Below are 16,675 nucleotides of genomic sequence, written 5' to 3'. Positions count from 1 at the left end.
TATATATATATATATACTGTGGTTTATTGTCCCTTTCATCCAGATATTACTGTGGAGACTGTCCATTTTATCTAGGAATTACTGTGGAGACTATCCCTTTTATCCATATATTACTGTGGTGACTTTCCTATTATTCCAGGTATTACTGTGCTGTCTGTCCCCCCTATATTCAGTTATTACTGTGATGACTGTTCCTTTTATCCAGGTATTACTATGTGACTGTCCCTTTTGTCCAGGCAATACTGTGCTGTCAGTTACCTTTAACCAAGTATTACTCTGCTTTCTGGCACTTTTATCCAGGTATTACTGTAGTGACTTTTACCTTTATCCAGTCATTACTGTGATGACTGTCCATTTGATCCAGGTATTACTATGGTGACTCTTCCTTTTGTCCAGGTATTACTGTGCTGTCTGTCATCTTTATCCAGGTATTACTGAGTTGTCAGTCACTTTTTATCCAGGTATTACCGTGGTGTCTGTCACCTTTATCCAGGTATTACTGTGGTGACTGTCCCTTTTATCCATATATTATTGTGGTGACTATCCCTTTTATCCATATATTATTATGGTGACTTCCCCTCTTATCCAGATATTCCCTTTTATCTAGGAACTATTTGACCAACCCAGCGCTGCCCGGGAAATCTTTGAATGACAACCAATAAACTCTCTCTCTCTCTCTCTCTCTCTCTCCCCGTCCCCATTCGTGTTAAGATAGTGGCTTCAGTTACATTGGCCAGCATTTTTGAAATTTCATATTTCACCACTACTCACCCTGCTTCCTATCGGGGCTGAACTTGGGCTTGAAGGGCATGGAGAGAGTCGCTATTCATCCCAGTGACCTCGAAAACTATGGATTAGACACCAATATCTGTAGTTTTTGTTTATTTTTACGTCACCACCTTCCCACCCCACTTCCTATCGGGACTCAATTTGGACTTAAAGGGCACTGGGAGTGTTTTGAAACCGTTAATCTATACATAAATCTGGTGTTATTATCATTTATACAAAATAAAGATAAACAAAAATGATAACATAAACACCTTTACATCTTGTAGCTTCTCTTTTGACAGAGGTATGGGGGAGGTGTACCTAGAAGGCAGTCTTACCTAAGACAAGTATAAGGCCTTGCATGAGTACTTCCCTCTGCCTTTCATGAATCAGACTTGATGGTCGTCAGAAGCGTCTGCCATGTCACAGTTATTTTTGATGGCATACCCCTCCCCATACCTGAAGTCATACACAATGACTCTGGCATTCTGCAAGTTGGTAGTTTTAGATGTGCATTTTGTGATGTATTACTGTAGAAGCTCAAAGTTGAGAAAGTCATTTTGTGTCATTTTGGCAACTGGAAATCCTCTCTTGACAGCATTTCTAATGAGTTCCATGATCACTATTATCATCACTATCAGCCATAGTTAATACACTAATGGATTATTATGAAAATAATTGCAAAACATAAAAAAAATAATAGATTATCCACGAGTGAGACAACAGCGCATTAGTGAGTGAAGGGAGAAAGAGAGAAAGGATGGGACAGCATCTCTGTGTCCCATCACACAAGATAAGAGCTGCATCAAGCCAATAGAAACGCTAGCTCAGTCTGCGCGTTTTCATTGGCTGCTGAGATTGAGTGGAAAATGGATGGAGAGAGATGGCAATGCTCACTCCCCTATACCCACTGTGTGTACTACCCCAGGTCTAAAGGGACAACGGAGAGGTGCCCTTGCGCAAGGAAGTCTGTTGGCCCACGTTTCTACATCCCATAGGGTGGAAAAGTACTTGTTTCCTATGGTAGATTAGACCATAATGCTTCAAGCCTAAGGTCGTATATGAAGTACTGATGTATAGAGGAAAGCCTGGGGAAAAATGTTGTGCTGCTGACTATTTTGGCCACGGTTGAGCTTACACCCTTGCTCCACTGTGTGCCTCAATTAAAATTAACATTAAATCAGTAGCAAATCTAATAAATAGAGTAGAAATCTACAGAACAATATACAATAATAATACTATCTAGAAAAACTGTATCTGAATTATTTACAAAAATTCTGTTGAAAATATAAATGAGTATGAAATCTAATATCTAGAACTTGAAAAAAATTTGGTTGTAGATGGCTGAAACAGAGAGAGACAGGGGGCATGAAATTTAGCTAGAAAATGTTAAGAATGGATCGACCTTGCATGATTTTGACATTAACAGCGCCTTGAAGTTAATTGCTCTTTAAGACGAATATTGTGCCTCTGAATTTATCGTGTCTTTTGAAAAAGTAGCCTGGAAATTATAATGGCCTATGGACTTTTGGGGTATTTTAATTCAATGTAGGTTGAGGGGAAAGGTACAGAAAGTAAGTGCTACTTTGAATGAGGAATTAATTACTAATATGACACAATAAGAGCAATTATCTTGAAAACTTATGACCTGGTTCCTGAAGCCTATCGGTAAAAATTTATGGAGTATAGGAAATTGCTTTTTGTCACTTTTGTTGAGTTAGTTAGGTTTAAGGAACAATTCTTTGATGACTGGCTAAAATCTAAGGTCATCACAGAGTTTAGCAAACTGAGAGATTTAATACTCGTGGAAGGATTTACGAACTGTGCCCCTAAAGACCTTCCTATTCACCTTGAAGAGCTAAAACTGGATTCATTACAGGAAATAGTTATTGCTGTGGACGAGTGTATATTGTCTCGTAAAGACTTTATCAGGTCCAATAAGAATGGTAGCAGTTGGCAGAAACATCATGAACAGTGTTATCGTATTAACAACCGCTACACAAATAATGATATGATAGATAAAAATTCCAGGTCTCATCATAAGGGAGTGGTGGAGAAAGGTGCTAATATTTCTCTCAAAAAGACAAGCAGTAAGATGCTTGTTTTCATTGTGGAAAGAAGGAGCATATAAAAGGAACCAGTTGTTTTAGTGTCAAAGAGAATGTCCAGTTTTGAAAAGTACCTCTCAATCACTAATTTTGAGAGAATCATTACCTAACAATTTTCAGGAATTAAGACAGGATTTTGCTTTGTTAGGTGGTTCACCAAATACAGTGTTATCTAAAGAGAGGATATGTATTTACAGATGCCTCATATTTCAGGTTTGGTAAAACCAGTGGTTGTTGATAGTTTACCTATTGGGAATGTGGATGTTATTCTAGCCAACGACCTAGTGTTGGTGAGGTGGAACTTTTTCCCATTTTATCTTATGCAGGGAGAATAAAGAGGTAACTGAGACACCAAATGATTTCCAGAGAGTGTGGTTACTGGAGCTAGAGCTAGGTCTCAAAAGGAATCCACTGAAATAGAGGCTGTGGATTTAGATAACATTATTCAGCCACAGGTGTTGGTGAACTTAATAAGTCTGAGGTGATTAAGAATATTTCCTGGGTTAGAAATTCTATACTACATTTTCAGCAGGAGGAGTTAGCTGAAGTTGCAGCTGATGAAGATTATAATTTCACTAAGCCTACATTTAAATGGATTAATTTCAAATGGATTATTGGCCTTCTTTACAGGGTTGAACGTCTTAGTGAGGTACCTGCAGATCCCTTGGGAGTTATTTATCATTTTGTTGTTTCCAGTAGGTATGGAGATGAGCAATGTGTTGGTTATATTGATGACCTTGTCGTTTATAGTAACGATTAGATTACTCATTTGCAGAGAATGCGGCCCCTATTCCATACATTGAGGAAAGCTGGATTAGTTGTTGATTTGAAGAAGTGTGAGTTTTCCAAGGCTAAAGTAAATTATCTCGGTCATGAGATTGGTCTGGGAAAGGTAGCCCCAAAAGAGGCTAACATACAGAGTAGTTTGTCTTTTCCAGTTCCAGGTTCCATGAGAGATGTCGGAAGATTTTTGGGTCTGGTTGGTTTTTACAGAAAATTTTTAAAAATTTGTTCTGATGTTTCCAATCCCCTCACAGAGCTATTGAAAGGGGGGAGGTCTTCAAGTGGAGTGAGAGTTGCGAGAGATCCTTTGAAAAACTTAAAGCTATTTTAATAACTTATCCCGCTTTGCATTCTCCAGACTTTTCTAAACCATTTCAGCTCTAAGTAGATACCAGTGGTATTGGAGTGGGAGCAGTTTTAACTCAGGAGGATTCTGAGGGTAATTCTTATCCTGTAGCTTTCTTTTCAAGGAAGTTGAATGCAGCTAGAAGGAAGTACTTTAGCAATGATTAAAGCCTTACAGTACTTTGAAGTGTATTTGACAACTTCCTCTGACCCTTTCTTGTCTAGACTGACCATGATCTAACATTCATAGGCAGGTGTAAGAATAAGAATCAATAAACTGAGGTGGGATTTACTTTTATAGGAGTGGAATTTGGACATCAGGTATGTGAAGGGTAAAGGCACTGTTTCAGATGCTTTATCCAAAACTTGGAGGTTAATGTGGTTTTAATTTGTTACACTGGATTTTCCTTTGAGAGCGTTAACTGATATGATTTAAGTGTTAAGGGTGATTGATAAGACTTAGTTATGTGATTTCTTTTTTTTTAGCTTTTTAGAGTTTAAGAGCATGGTGAGAGTATAAATCAAATCTCTCAGAATCATAATTCCTTCCTAAAAGGAAGAGGTTTGATATACTGAAGTATGATGAACTGAAATATTAATGGGATAATTTTTTCGTCCGTGTTTGAATTTTAACTCGAGCCCATGGGCAAATATAACAATATGTTCCCTTCAGGATTCATGATAGAATATCTCTCTCTCTCTCTAAGTGAACCCCTTTCCTGTGAAATTACAGAACTGCCCTGGTTATTTGTCACTTCGAAGGTGACGATACAGATCAAAAGTCGCTAAAAGGATGAGTTTGAGATGACGAGGATCGTTAGTCCTTTCACCTATGCACCAGATAAGTCACTGCGATTTTTTCCTTGATAATGTTAGTCGCTCTGACGAGCCACGTAGTATACATATATTTATGGAAGACTCAAAAACTCTTTCGTAAGTAATAAATAAAAAAAATTTTTATCTATTGCTAAGGAAACACTAAAGAAATGGTTGATAAAATTTAAGAGAGCACAAAAATGTATGAATATTTTGGGTACTGATGAAGGCCTAAGGTTTCTGTATATAGTTGGCAACAACACTACTCTTGGATGAAGCCGAGAAAGCAACACAACAGAATATTTTAGATAAAATAACGACTATGAGGTGACTGAGTGAATTTAAAAATGGAAAAGAAAGCATATTTACTTTGATCATTAATTCCTTTCCAGTCAGCGCCCGTTCTCTCTCTCTCTCTCTCTCTCTCTCTCTCTCTCTCTCTCTCTCTCCACCCATATGCCAATTAATTCTTATAATGAGTGTCTAAGTTTTAAATCCAGGTAAACACTGAAGCGGTAACACACAAGATAAAATCTTACCCTTCATTATCTGGGATGACCATTAATTACTGAGTCTTTTGTCTTCGCTGCTACAAAATTCCTTAAAAATTCTCTTTATGTGTCAAAGAAGGTGACAAGGAAAGAAAAGGATAAATACATAAGGACGCAAAGTCATTAGAATGGCAAAAACACTTGAAAGAATAATTAATAAAAAGCATGAAAACAATTATTTAATTAAATTAACTATTTTTGAGTACACAGATAATCCACAATATTGATCGAAATGAATATTTAAATAAAATATTATACTTTGGAAACATTATCATGGGGTGGGGAGGACCGCTCTCTCTCTCTCTCTCTCTCTCTCTCTCTCTCTCTCTCTCTCTCTCTCTCTCTCTCTCTCTCTCTCTCATACGTAGTAGAAAGCACACGAGGAAGAGAGCGCAGTCTTCATATCGAAATTAATCAGAAAACTTTGTCTTATTTCCTCACTTCATCTCTCACGGAAATGACAGAAAGTCTAAGAGCTTTCCTTTCATATCGGAATCAGTCCGAAAACTTTCCTCGATATTCCCTTGCTCTCTCCTCCTAAAGCTCGCCCTTTGAGAGCCAGCACCAATCACTTGCGTGTTTACCATCATTTAGGGATTAAGCTTTGCTTAAGATCCGATATCGTTCCAATGCCAGGAATTTATGGAACCTCGTGCATTCCTTAATCAATTAGCTGTTAAGATTTGGTTGTAAATATACATTTGTTTCAAGTGCATCCAATGCTGATTTGCCATCTGATCATGCCCCAATATGCCTGAAAATGTGTATAAGTAATGTTAATTTGGATTATGTGTTAAAACGTGCCTCCAAGTTGGGTGGCAGTGCATCATTGATCGAGTTTGAGTAGCAGGAAAAGCTCGTGAAAAAACCAATGAAGATTAACGGTACTGACCACGATTTGTTTTCCAATTTCATTTTAGATAGGAACTTGGTTTTTGATAATTACGATAACAATATTGCTTACTTTGCCTTTGATGTATCTGAAGTATTGTACAGTAGCCCTAAGAAGTGTTATAAAGAAAGTAAAGAACTAAGAAATTCTAGTGAAAATGTAGAGGTGAAGTGCACTGACCACTGGGAACATCTCCTTAGGGACAATGATGATTCACAGATTTGGAAGGCTGTTGACCTAAAGTGTAACTTCTAAGGTGAGAATAAAACTGATGTTTGTCCTACGGATCAGAAATGTAAAGAGTTTTGTGAAGAGATATTAAAGCCAGTGGAGGTAGAACTAGTTGGTGTTGATATTCGTTCGTGTGTATCCCTATACTGGTTGAACAAACAACCCCAGAAGATGTTCAGTCTCAAATTGAAAATGTTAAGCCAGACAAAGCTTGTGGTCCCGATGCGATGGCGTCTCTCCTGGTGTCCTGAAATTGCCCCCAGTGGAGTGACTAATCACTCTTTCTGCATCGTTTAATGCTTTATTGATGTCTGCCTTGCATACTAATCTGTGGTCCATTGGCAAAATGTTTACAATTTTTAAGAGTTGTACAGGGTCTTGAAACACTTGGGAAATGGGCTGTGATGCTGGCAGCACTTGTAGTATATAGGGTAACGAACAGCATTATTGACACAGCCAATGTGACAACTAGTTGGAGTTCGTCAGGATAGCTCTTCATCCTGCTTGCTTTTTGTTTTGTACATGAATGACCTTATTAAGCTTGTTAAAGAAATTGTAATCCTGATGTCTTTTAGTCATGGCTGCATTTGCTGGTTTTGATGGATGATACGATCCTTCTTGCCACAAGCAGGATAAGCATTGTAAATAAGGTATCTTTGATGAAACAATATTGTAATAATTATGGTATAAAAATTAATGTAGCAAACACTAAGTTTTTTGTTAGCCACGGGACAGAACAGGATCAGGAATCAATTGAGGTAGATGACCTTGCAGTGGAACTGCGCACTCAGTACACTTATTTGGGTTTAAATTTTACTGCTGATGGCTTTATGTCATCCTTGGTCATAGCTCATGCTCAGGCCAGGGTGGCACATGCCAATAAATTTGTTTCATTTCTAAGTAAGAATAATGATATCCCATTTGTCGTCAAGAAGAGAGTCTTTAATACTACTTTAATATCTGCCATTCTGTACGGATGTGAGTCTTGGCTGAATGTTGATCTGAGGCCAATAATGAAACTATATTTGGACACTGAAACTACTACTTGGTGTTAGGAAAACTACTTGTAATGATTTATGTTATATTGAATCAGTTTCTACCATTGCGGGACCTAGTTCGGAATAGGCAAAGAAAGTTCTTTACTAAAATGTACTGCACGCAGTCTGTGATGGATGATGACCCTCTAATGCTAGTAATAAACACTGTATTGAATCAAAGGTTTATCACTCGAACATATCTCCATGGACTATAGAATGAAAGAGTAGATGATGTCAAAACTGCTATGGAGACTGCAGTATCATATTTTAAATTCGGAATTGTCTAAGAGATATACCATGACATCAACACAGTTCTCTCAGTTCATGATATTTACTTGGTTAAGCACAGTATCCTCGAATATGAGAGGATTTCATTCACCAGCTTTAGACTTTCATCTCACTCCCTGGTGGTGGAGGTTGGCAGCAGGAAGAGTTGGAAGACTCTTGGCCGTCTGTCTCTATACTGACGGAGGAGAAGTATTTGTGCACTTGCTGTGCCATACTGACAGATGCAGGCATTTGTGGTGAAGCACTGCCTGAGAATGCAAAATATACAAAATAATTATAATTTTACTCTTATTGGGGACATATTTCTGGACTGTCATGATAAGTCATAAAGAACAGTGAAAAATAATACATTTAATTCAGTCTTTGTATTCTCGCGGAACGCTAGGCTTAACCTCATTCCCGACTTTCTCACTTATTAACCATTCCCATATCTTATCTGGTACTGCCGTGAGTTCTATGGTATCGTTTAGGCTTATCAGCAGTGTCATGTGACCTGCAGCATCCGCCATCTTGTGAGATGCTGGTCAGACAAGAAGAGAAAGTTGACTGTTCATTCCCGCACAGATCCTAAGGCGAGCAGACCAGTCTCTGGTCATGCCTGACTAAACAACAGGACGCTGCCCATAACAGGTGTAGCTACCCCAGTGGGCAGCTTATGAAGTGTTGAACGCCACAGAGACCTTCCAGGTAAGTCTAAACAGTGTGCAGGACTAGCCACGATTTATTTCCTTCATCCTATAACCTTATTTCCTCCTTTTTATCAAGAAACCTCCTCCCAATTCCCTGTTGATTGTAATACTGTCATTTTAATTATAAAAAATCTTAAAAACACAAATGCCTTTGGATCCGACGGGATTAGCTTGCGTTTCATTAGGGATGGGTTATACATTATTGCATTTTACCTTACAGTTATAATTAACACATCCATAGCCACTAAACAGTATCCGGACTTATGGAAAAATCCCCACGTAATCCCTGTCTTTAAGAGTGGTGATATGGACGATGTCTCTAATTATCGTCCTATATCTTTGCTACCAATATTATCAAAAGTTCTGGAAAAAATAATTGCTATTCAATTAACTGATTTTCTAGAGACAAATGGTCTAATCTCACAAAGTCAACACGGCTTCAGACCAAAATTATCAACTGAAACGGCTCTATTAAAAATATCAGATAAGATTTATAATAACATGGATAATAAAAAAGTTTCATTGCTCCTTTTACTTGACCTCTCAAAGCCTTCGACAGCGTGAATCACAATATATTATTTGATAAATGCACAACACTGAATATAGATCCACTCTGGCTTATGAATTATTTACATAACAGGTCCCAGTCAGTTAGAATGGGTCAAATTGTGTCGTCTCAAAAAATTGTAGAGTTTGGTGTACCCCAGGGCTCTATTCTTGGCCCAATACTCTTTGTAATATACGAGTATGTCAATGATCTGGTAAAATCATTACCCGGCTGTCTCGTCATCCAATACGCCGACGACACCCAGATCTTAATCGAAGGAAATGTAAATGAAATAGACGAACTAATTAATAGGGCAGAATACATACTAAAGAAGGCCAAATACTACTTCTTAACTAATGGTTTGCTTCTTAATGAGAAAAAAACACAATTCATTTTAATAGGTTCCCGACAATATATATCAGAAATTGGAGACAATGTGCAAATAGTTTTTAATGGAAATATGATCAAATCCATGAAAGCTGTAAAAAATCTTGGGGTTTATTTTGACAGATATATGACGTTTGAAACGCATATAGATGAAATTTATAAGAAAGTGATGGGTACTTTAATTTATTTGAATAGAGTAAAAGACTCATTTGATACTTCTACACGTAAAATAGTTGTTCAGTCGCTGGCTATGAGTATAATCAACTACTGTTTAAGAATTTGGGGAGTAACTAGCTCCACACAAATGAAAAGAGTTCAAAAACTTCAAAACTTTGCCGCCCGAGTGGCTGTTGGTAATGTAAAAAAACATGACCACATATCCCCTTACCTCAAAACATTAGAATGGTTAAAGATAAAAGACAAGTATACCATAGATGTCTGCAATCTGGTATTCAAAACAATACGAAAAATGACTCCTGAATGGTTATATAATTTTCCAACAGTACATACAGTTAATGGGGTTTCTACTAGACAGCAGGAAAATCTGTATATAGAAAGGGCGAAAACAGAGATAGGCTCCCGCCAGCTTAGTATTCGAGGCCCAGCATTATACAATAAAGTACCTGCCAAAATTAAACAAAAATCCTCTCTCACTGCTTTTAATGAACACTTGAAGAAAATAATTCTAAATGGTTCCGATTAGTGTGAGTTTTCTGAACGTTATGCGTAATGGTCATATTAAAAGTGCTCGAAGGCACTACTGTACTTTTTATAGATATTGCACTTAGTTTTAGATAATACTTATGGATAAGTGTGCTTTTATTTACAAATTAGGACATCCTTAGTCCTTTATAATCAGATATGCTTTTTGTTTTACTGTGTTATTTTGATACTATTTGTACATGACTTCTTTTAAACACAGCTTATGTGGTTTATGATAATGTATTTTAATATTCAAGATGAATAATTTTTACTCACTACATTTTACGTAAATACTTTCTAATTTTATGATATTCTTTTATTATTAATGAATTTTAATTACTGAAGTTTTAGTCGATTTGTTGATTCTTAACAAACTTTTCTATGTATAAGGTAACATATATTATGAGTAATTGTAAGATGATTTTACTAATTGTGTTTTTATATTTTATGAATACCCAATGTAAATATTGGAAATAAAGTAGTATTATTATTATTATTATTATTATTATTATTATTATTATTATTATTATTATTATTATTATTATTATTATTATTATTATTATTATAGAGTGATATTCACATGTCCTCTCCCTCCTACGATATCCCAAATCCCACCATGGACCCATACAAACTCCTCTATGCAAAGCCATCCATCATTTTGCATACTTAGTTTGATTCCAATTAGGAAAAGTGTGATTTAAGTGACTTTTGATTGGCTGTTCCCTTCCCTTGTCCGCCCTGCATACATAGGCTACAGTAATCTTTAAGTATCGGGTGTAATATTTCAGTAAACTAGGATAGCTCAACTGTATATTGTTAGGGCCACAGTACATGCCAGTTCTATGTTTAATTCAACCCCTCTCTCTTTCAGAGGCATGTTTTCATCGAGTGTGACGTAGGACAATCTCAGCTCGTATCTCATTACTCATTTGTGCTCCATGTGTGACGAGACAAGGGATTTTGACCTCTCTAACATGCGTGCCAGTTTTATAACTATTTTGTGAGTTTCTGTTATTATTTGTTATCAAATTGTTTTTTCACTAAGTGTAATTATGCCTTGAAGTAGACTAATTTAACTTAATATTTTGTGTTTGCAATTTCATTCTTTATGTTAATTCATGTTTTCTTTTTGTTTTGCTAGCAGCCATTTTATAGCGTCTTGTTGTGCTTTTACGGCTGGCCCAGTAACACTGGCAACCTTGCTAAAGATAAAGTAATTAAATTTACGTAGAAATTCCCAAGTAAGAAAATGTGAACGTAAATTAAACGCGTAAAAAAAGCCAGCTAAGGAGGCAAGCACTCTTAAAACTTGCACCGTTTTAGCTAGCAGACGATGTACCAAAGTACTGATTTTTCTCAGGCAGGTTAGCAAATCTTAGTGTGGCATAGTGATAGAAATTTGTCAAGATGTTGCAGTTATTCACAGTGTTTAAAGAATTTCTTTTATGATTAATGCATGCTCTACTTTGATTTGTAAAGTAAAATCCTGTTCACTGCTCTATTTAGGAAAGTTAGTCCATTTTAGCCAAGCACATATTCATGCAAACAAAGGGCAAGTCTGAGAATATTGTCAGAACTTTGTTAATTAAATAGGTAATGTAAACTTATACATGCTATTTATTTTTTTGCTTTTGGTGTTAGTGGGATAGGCATACACAATTGGCTAGGGAAAATTTATTGTCGTATTGTATTAGAGTCATTAGACTTCAAGAGAGAGAGAGAGAGAGAGAGAGAGAGAGAGAGAGAGAGAGAGAGAGAGAGAGAGAGAGGGATAGGTTTCTCTTTTTTTCTTAAATCTTATCTAGGTTGTTAGCTATTACTTTTTAGAACTGCTAAGATCTTTAGCCCATCAGAGGGAAATAGGTGTTACACTGATTTCATATCACAATAAACTGTCCTATATAGAGTTTTGTGTTCTCCAGCAAATTGCTTGCCCAAGATCCTCTGGAGCTTGACCTACCCTCTGTTGCTAACAAACCCTATCTATGATTTATTGCCAGCAGGATAGTAGCACACTTATTTATCTATTTTAGCCTATGTTGTTTGTACTTCAAGTTCCCAATAGCTAGCCAGTAGAGCATTTATGTTTATTTTGGTTGTACCCATGTGCCCCATAGCTAGCCACTAGTGTGTTTATTTTAGTCTATGTGGGCCACACCTGTGTACCCCATTTCAAGTAACTGGTGCATTTATTTTAGCCTATGTTGGTTGTACTTTATGTGGCCCATAGTTAGCAAAAAGTGCTTATTTGACATATATGTAGATGAGGCAGTGATAGTCGCAACTTTTGTCTGTGTATTTTCCCACAGTTCATTGGTTGTTAAGCCTTTACTGCACCTTTTGTGCCACTGGGAGTTTGTAAGTCTCATTTCCTTTCCGTGCAATTGCTTGCATGGCCAACACTCTCTTATGAGTTTCTGAGTGCGGTTCAGCACCGTTCACACTCCTAAAACATCTTCCTTATTCCTAAAGGAGAAGACTTGACAACTTTTAGCAGGTCCAGTACCTGTATTTTAGAATGTCAGCAAAATGTCCACCAATGAGGACGACACCATCATAGCATGTGGAGAGCACCTAGGCTTAGAGGGAGCATAATTCAGGACTATGTAGCAGAAGCTATGAGGGAAGCCAGGGAGCTGAGGGCGGATCAACAAGAAGAGAGACAAAGGCAATGGGAAGAGAGAGAGAGAGAGAGAGAGAGAGAGAGAGAGAGAGAGAGAGAGAGAGAGAGAGCTACTAGATCATGAATACCGGATGGCTCAGCTTGATGCAAAAGCCAACGCTCCTCCTCCTCAACCTGGGCCAGCCTCCTCTGCCATCTCCACTATCATCCAGCTCATCCCACCAAGGGTCGACATGGATCTTATGAGGTGGACAGGTGATGTGGAGATCATATTTAGACAATACAATGTGATGGACCCCCAGAAGGCCATGATCTTATCTAAATACATGAAGGGAATTGAAAGGTACACCCTCCAAACCCTGGGAGAAGCCGAACAAAGAGACCTCACGGCAGTCAAGAGAACTTTAGCTGATGCCAATAAGTTCTCCCCTGAATTTTGGCACCAGCAATGGCGCAGACCTCCCAAGGCTGTGGGCCAATCCAGGTCCGACTGGTTCTTTAAGAGGTCATGAACCTTCAACCTCTGGCTAGAATCCCTGAAGTGCAAAAAGTTTGAAGACCTTAAGAATCAAATAATGATTGCAGATTTCAGGAACTATGCTCCTGAACCACTAGCCCTCTACATTACAGAAAAGCAGCCAGTCACTTTCCATGAGTACTGTGAACTGGCTGATGCTTTTGAGCTCTCTTGGCCTTATACCAACTCCTGTCATATAACTCCTACGGCCTCCACCCCATTGCTCCAGCCCAAGCAAAATCTTTCCTCTCCAATTGTATGTACCTATTGCCACAAAATCGGTCATTCTGAAGACCAGTACAAAAATAAAAGGGCAGCATAACCCAATGGGTCCACTAACCAGAGCCTCCTGCTTATAACCCTATGATTACGGTTCCTAGAAGTGACTCCAACAGTGCATTTTGCAACGTGTGCCAGAAACACAGACACACCCAAAACTATAAGGGTTGTCCCGGCTGGCCCCCTGACACCATCATTGCCTTAGTAGCACTGCCTGGTTTCAAACTGCAACCTAGAGCTGCTGGTCCAGTCACTCTCACACCTCCCAGAGGTCATAATTGATCCCAAGAGGTCACCGCCTTTGGGGACACTGGCACCAAGCTCCCTCATTATATGAGACTAGGTGCCCACTGGTGCCAAGGTTTCAGATAGCAAAACCCTGTTCATTCAGTATATAAACCATATGAGGGCAATGCTCCCATCTGTCCATTTGAGGGTGTCAGCACCCCATGCCATTAGGACCTGTATGTTGGGGGCAGCCAAAACCCTCCTGAGAGGCAATGACATCCTCTTAGGTCGTGATTTCCAGCCTAGACCACAGCCTATACCCATCCAAGGAAATACCCTGCCACTTTCTCTGTCAGGCACTGCAGTACAGCCTAACCCTGACATCGAGCTACTGCCAGAACCAGAGCTAGGGCCTGTGCCAGAACCTGTGCCAGAACATGTGCCAGAGCCAAAATCCAAGCCTGCACCTGAGTCAAACCCTGAACTAGTGCCAATGCTTGAGCAAGAGCATTCTGTAGAACTCTATTCACGGGAGTCCCAGCCAAGTTCCAGTGTCAAGGCTAAAACTAATAACCCTATCAGATCCCAAATCCACAGCGGCACCACTTCCACCTTCTAAAGAGAGAGAACTCTCTAAGCAAGGGATGAGCCCTCCCTCATCCTCCTCACCAGCCAAGTCCTCAGTAGACATGACCTTGACAGACAAATCTCTTTGTGAGATGATCCACTGACTTGCCAACCAACAAGCCTTGCTGGAGGCTCAAGAAGAACGGGAGAAATCTAAGGCATGGCCAGCAGGTGCCAGTGTCCCATCCCTGCCTTACCAGCTAACATGGTAGCAGGCACTTCAGATGCCCCAGTTGTTGCAGCAACTGAGGCAGCAGATAGCCTAGACTCTCCAGTGCCAGCTTCAGCAACATCAAAGGCCCCCTTAGGCCTCAATTCAAATGGTGACAGGTCCACAGGACCAAGGGTGTGCTTGCACCCTGATATCTCACAGCCTCCTCCAGAGGTCCCTTTCCAGAACATCTCTAAGGAACCCTCTACTGCTGCAGGATAGCCACGTCCCGACATAGGCATAACTCCTGCCTAGCAGCCGCAGGTTAGGAAAACATCATGGCCTAAAGGCTGGGATAAGGATGAAGGCAGAGATAAACCCAGACACACTGCTCATGAAACCAGCAGGCATTAAATGAGCCAATGAGCTCTTCCAGCACTAGTGCCTTAGTGCACAGTGCCATGTACAGTACCTGCAACTCTGTAGCCTTCCAGAATAGTTAACAGGGGTTTTATGGAAAAATTATACTAAGCTATGAGTCTTCCCCAGCTCCCAACCTGAGGGCACATGTCCTAGTTCTAATGTACATTATTAGTTTTTTTTGTTGTATTCTATTCTTATTACTCATTCAGATTTTGTGTTTCATTACCTTTAGGTGGTTTAGTGTCCTTTTAAATTCATTTTGCTGCACTAGCTTGTTACTGTGTGGAATTGTTTAATGCATGACTTAGTCCAAACTTTGGTACCTTCATGGCCAGTTTGCATCATTCTAGAATTCTTTATTGCATGACTTCGTCCAAATTTTGGTAGTTCATGGCCAGTATGCATTAATCTAGAATTCTTTAATGCATGATACAGTCCAAACTTTGTTCCTTCATGTCAAGTTTGTGTCGATCTATAACTCATTAATGCATGTGTTAGTCCCAACTTTGTTTTTCCTTCATGTCAAGCTGTGTTGATCTATTTAGCATTTAAAACCAATCACACAGAGAGTAATTTCATTTTACTATAAGCAGTCAAATCATGCTTAGCATTAAGTGTTATTATTCTATGTAACTGAGAGAGTCTCCTGTGATGGTCAGCCAGACAAAACTCCCTTTTGCTTTGCTTTAAATTAGCACTCAGTTAAGCCTGTTCTTACAGAGTTTCCATCCTGTTTGAGGACGAAATCTTTGCTATCTTATGGGACGCTAAGCTTAACCTTGTTCCTGGCGTCATTTAAGATGGCTCCATGTAGATAGAGTGGTATGGTACCTGAATTGGCAGACTCTAACTCTTTAATCACTCCCATATCCTATCAGGCACTGCTGTGAGTTCTCTGGTACTTTTTAAACCTATCGATGGAGTGTCACGTGACCTGCGGCATCTGTCATCTTGTGGGATGCTGCCCTGGGGGCAATGTCTGCCCAGCTCAGACAAGAAGTGAAAACTGACTGTCTATTCCTGCACAGATTCCAAGGAGAGCAGACCTGTCTCTGGTCATGCCCAATGGATCAACAAGACACCACCCATAGCATGTGTAACTACCCCAGTGGGGTGTTTATTAAGTGTTGAATATCATGAAGACCCTCAAGGTAAGTCTAAGCGGTGTGCAGGGACTGATGGCAACCTATTTCTTTTATCCTATAACTTTATTTCCTCCTCTTTATCAAGAAACCCTCCCAATTCCTTAGCACGATATTCACATGTCCTCTCTCTCCTATGACATCGCAAGTCCCACCTTGGACCCCATACAAACTCCTCTATGCCAAAGCCATCCATCATTTTACACACTTAGTTTCATTCAATATTAGGAAAAGTACGATTTAAGTGACCTATGATTGGCTGTGCCCGCCTGCAAATTCCTGAGATGTATGCTAGTATTGCACCAGTCCCTGTTTTTTTTGACTTGCCTCTAGGTTAGGTTAGGTAGGTTAGGTTTGGTTAGATCAGATTAGATATAGTACCTCTAGATTAATTTGGGTGTGGGAAACATATTGAGATTATTTTCAAGAAATCGTATGGTTAGTTTTTAAGATATGGTGTCCTGCTTTTTCCAGGGAAAGGCCTCAGTACTCAGTTACATCTCAGGAAAATGCTGCCCTCCCCTGTCTTCCCTGAATATGT

General features: G+C 39.1%; 1 protein-coding gene across 1 annotated transcript; it reads left to right on the top strand.

Moving 5' to 3' along the window:
- The first annotated feature begins 13,966 nt into the window (after window positions 1-13,966).
- LOC136850988 (protein TsetseEP-like) lies at window positions 13,967-14,410 on the top strand. Its single transcript, XM_067124962.1, has one exon. It carries the CDS (start codon window positions 13,967-13,969, stop codon window positions 14,408-14,410), a length of 444 nt encoding a protein of 147 aa, XP_066981063.1.
- The last annotated feature ends 2,265 nt before the right edge of the window (window positions 14,411-16,675 follow it).

This window comes from Macrobrachium rosenbergii, chromosome 23 (assembly GCF_040412425.1).
Source record: "Macrobrachium rosenbergii isolate ZJJX-2024 chromosome 23, ASM4041242v1, whole genome shotgun sequence".
Classification (NCBI taxonomy): Eukaryota; Metazoa; Arthropoda; class Malacostraca; order Decapoda; family Palaemonidae; genus Macrobrachium; species Macrobrachium rosenbergii.
The sequence above is the reverse complement of the archived record's forward strand: the minus strand, read 5'-3'. Positions and strand labels throughout refer to the sequence as shown.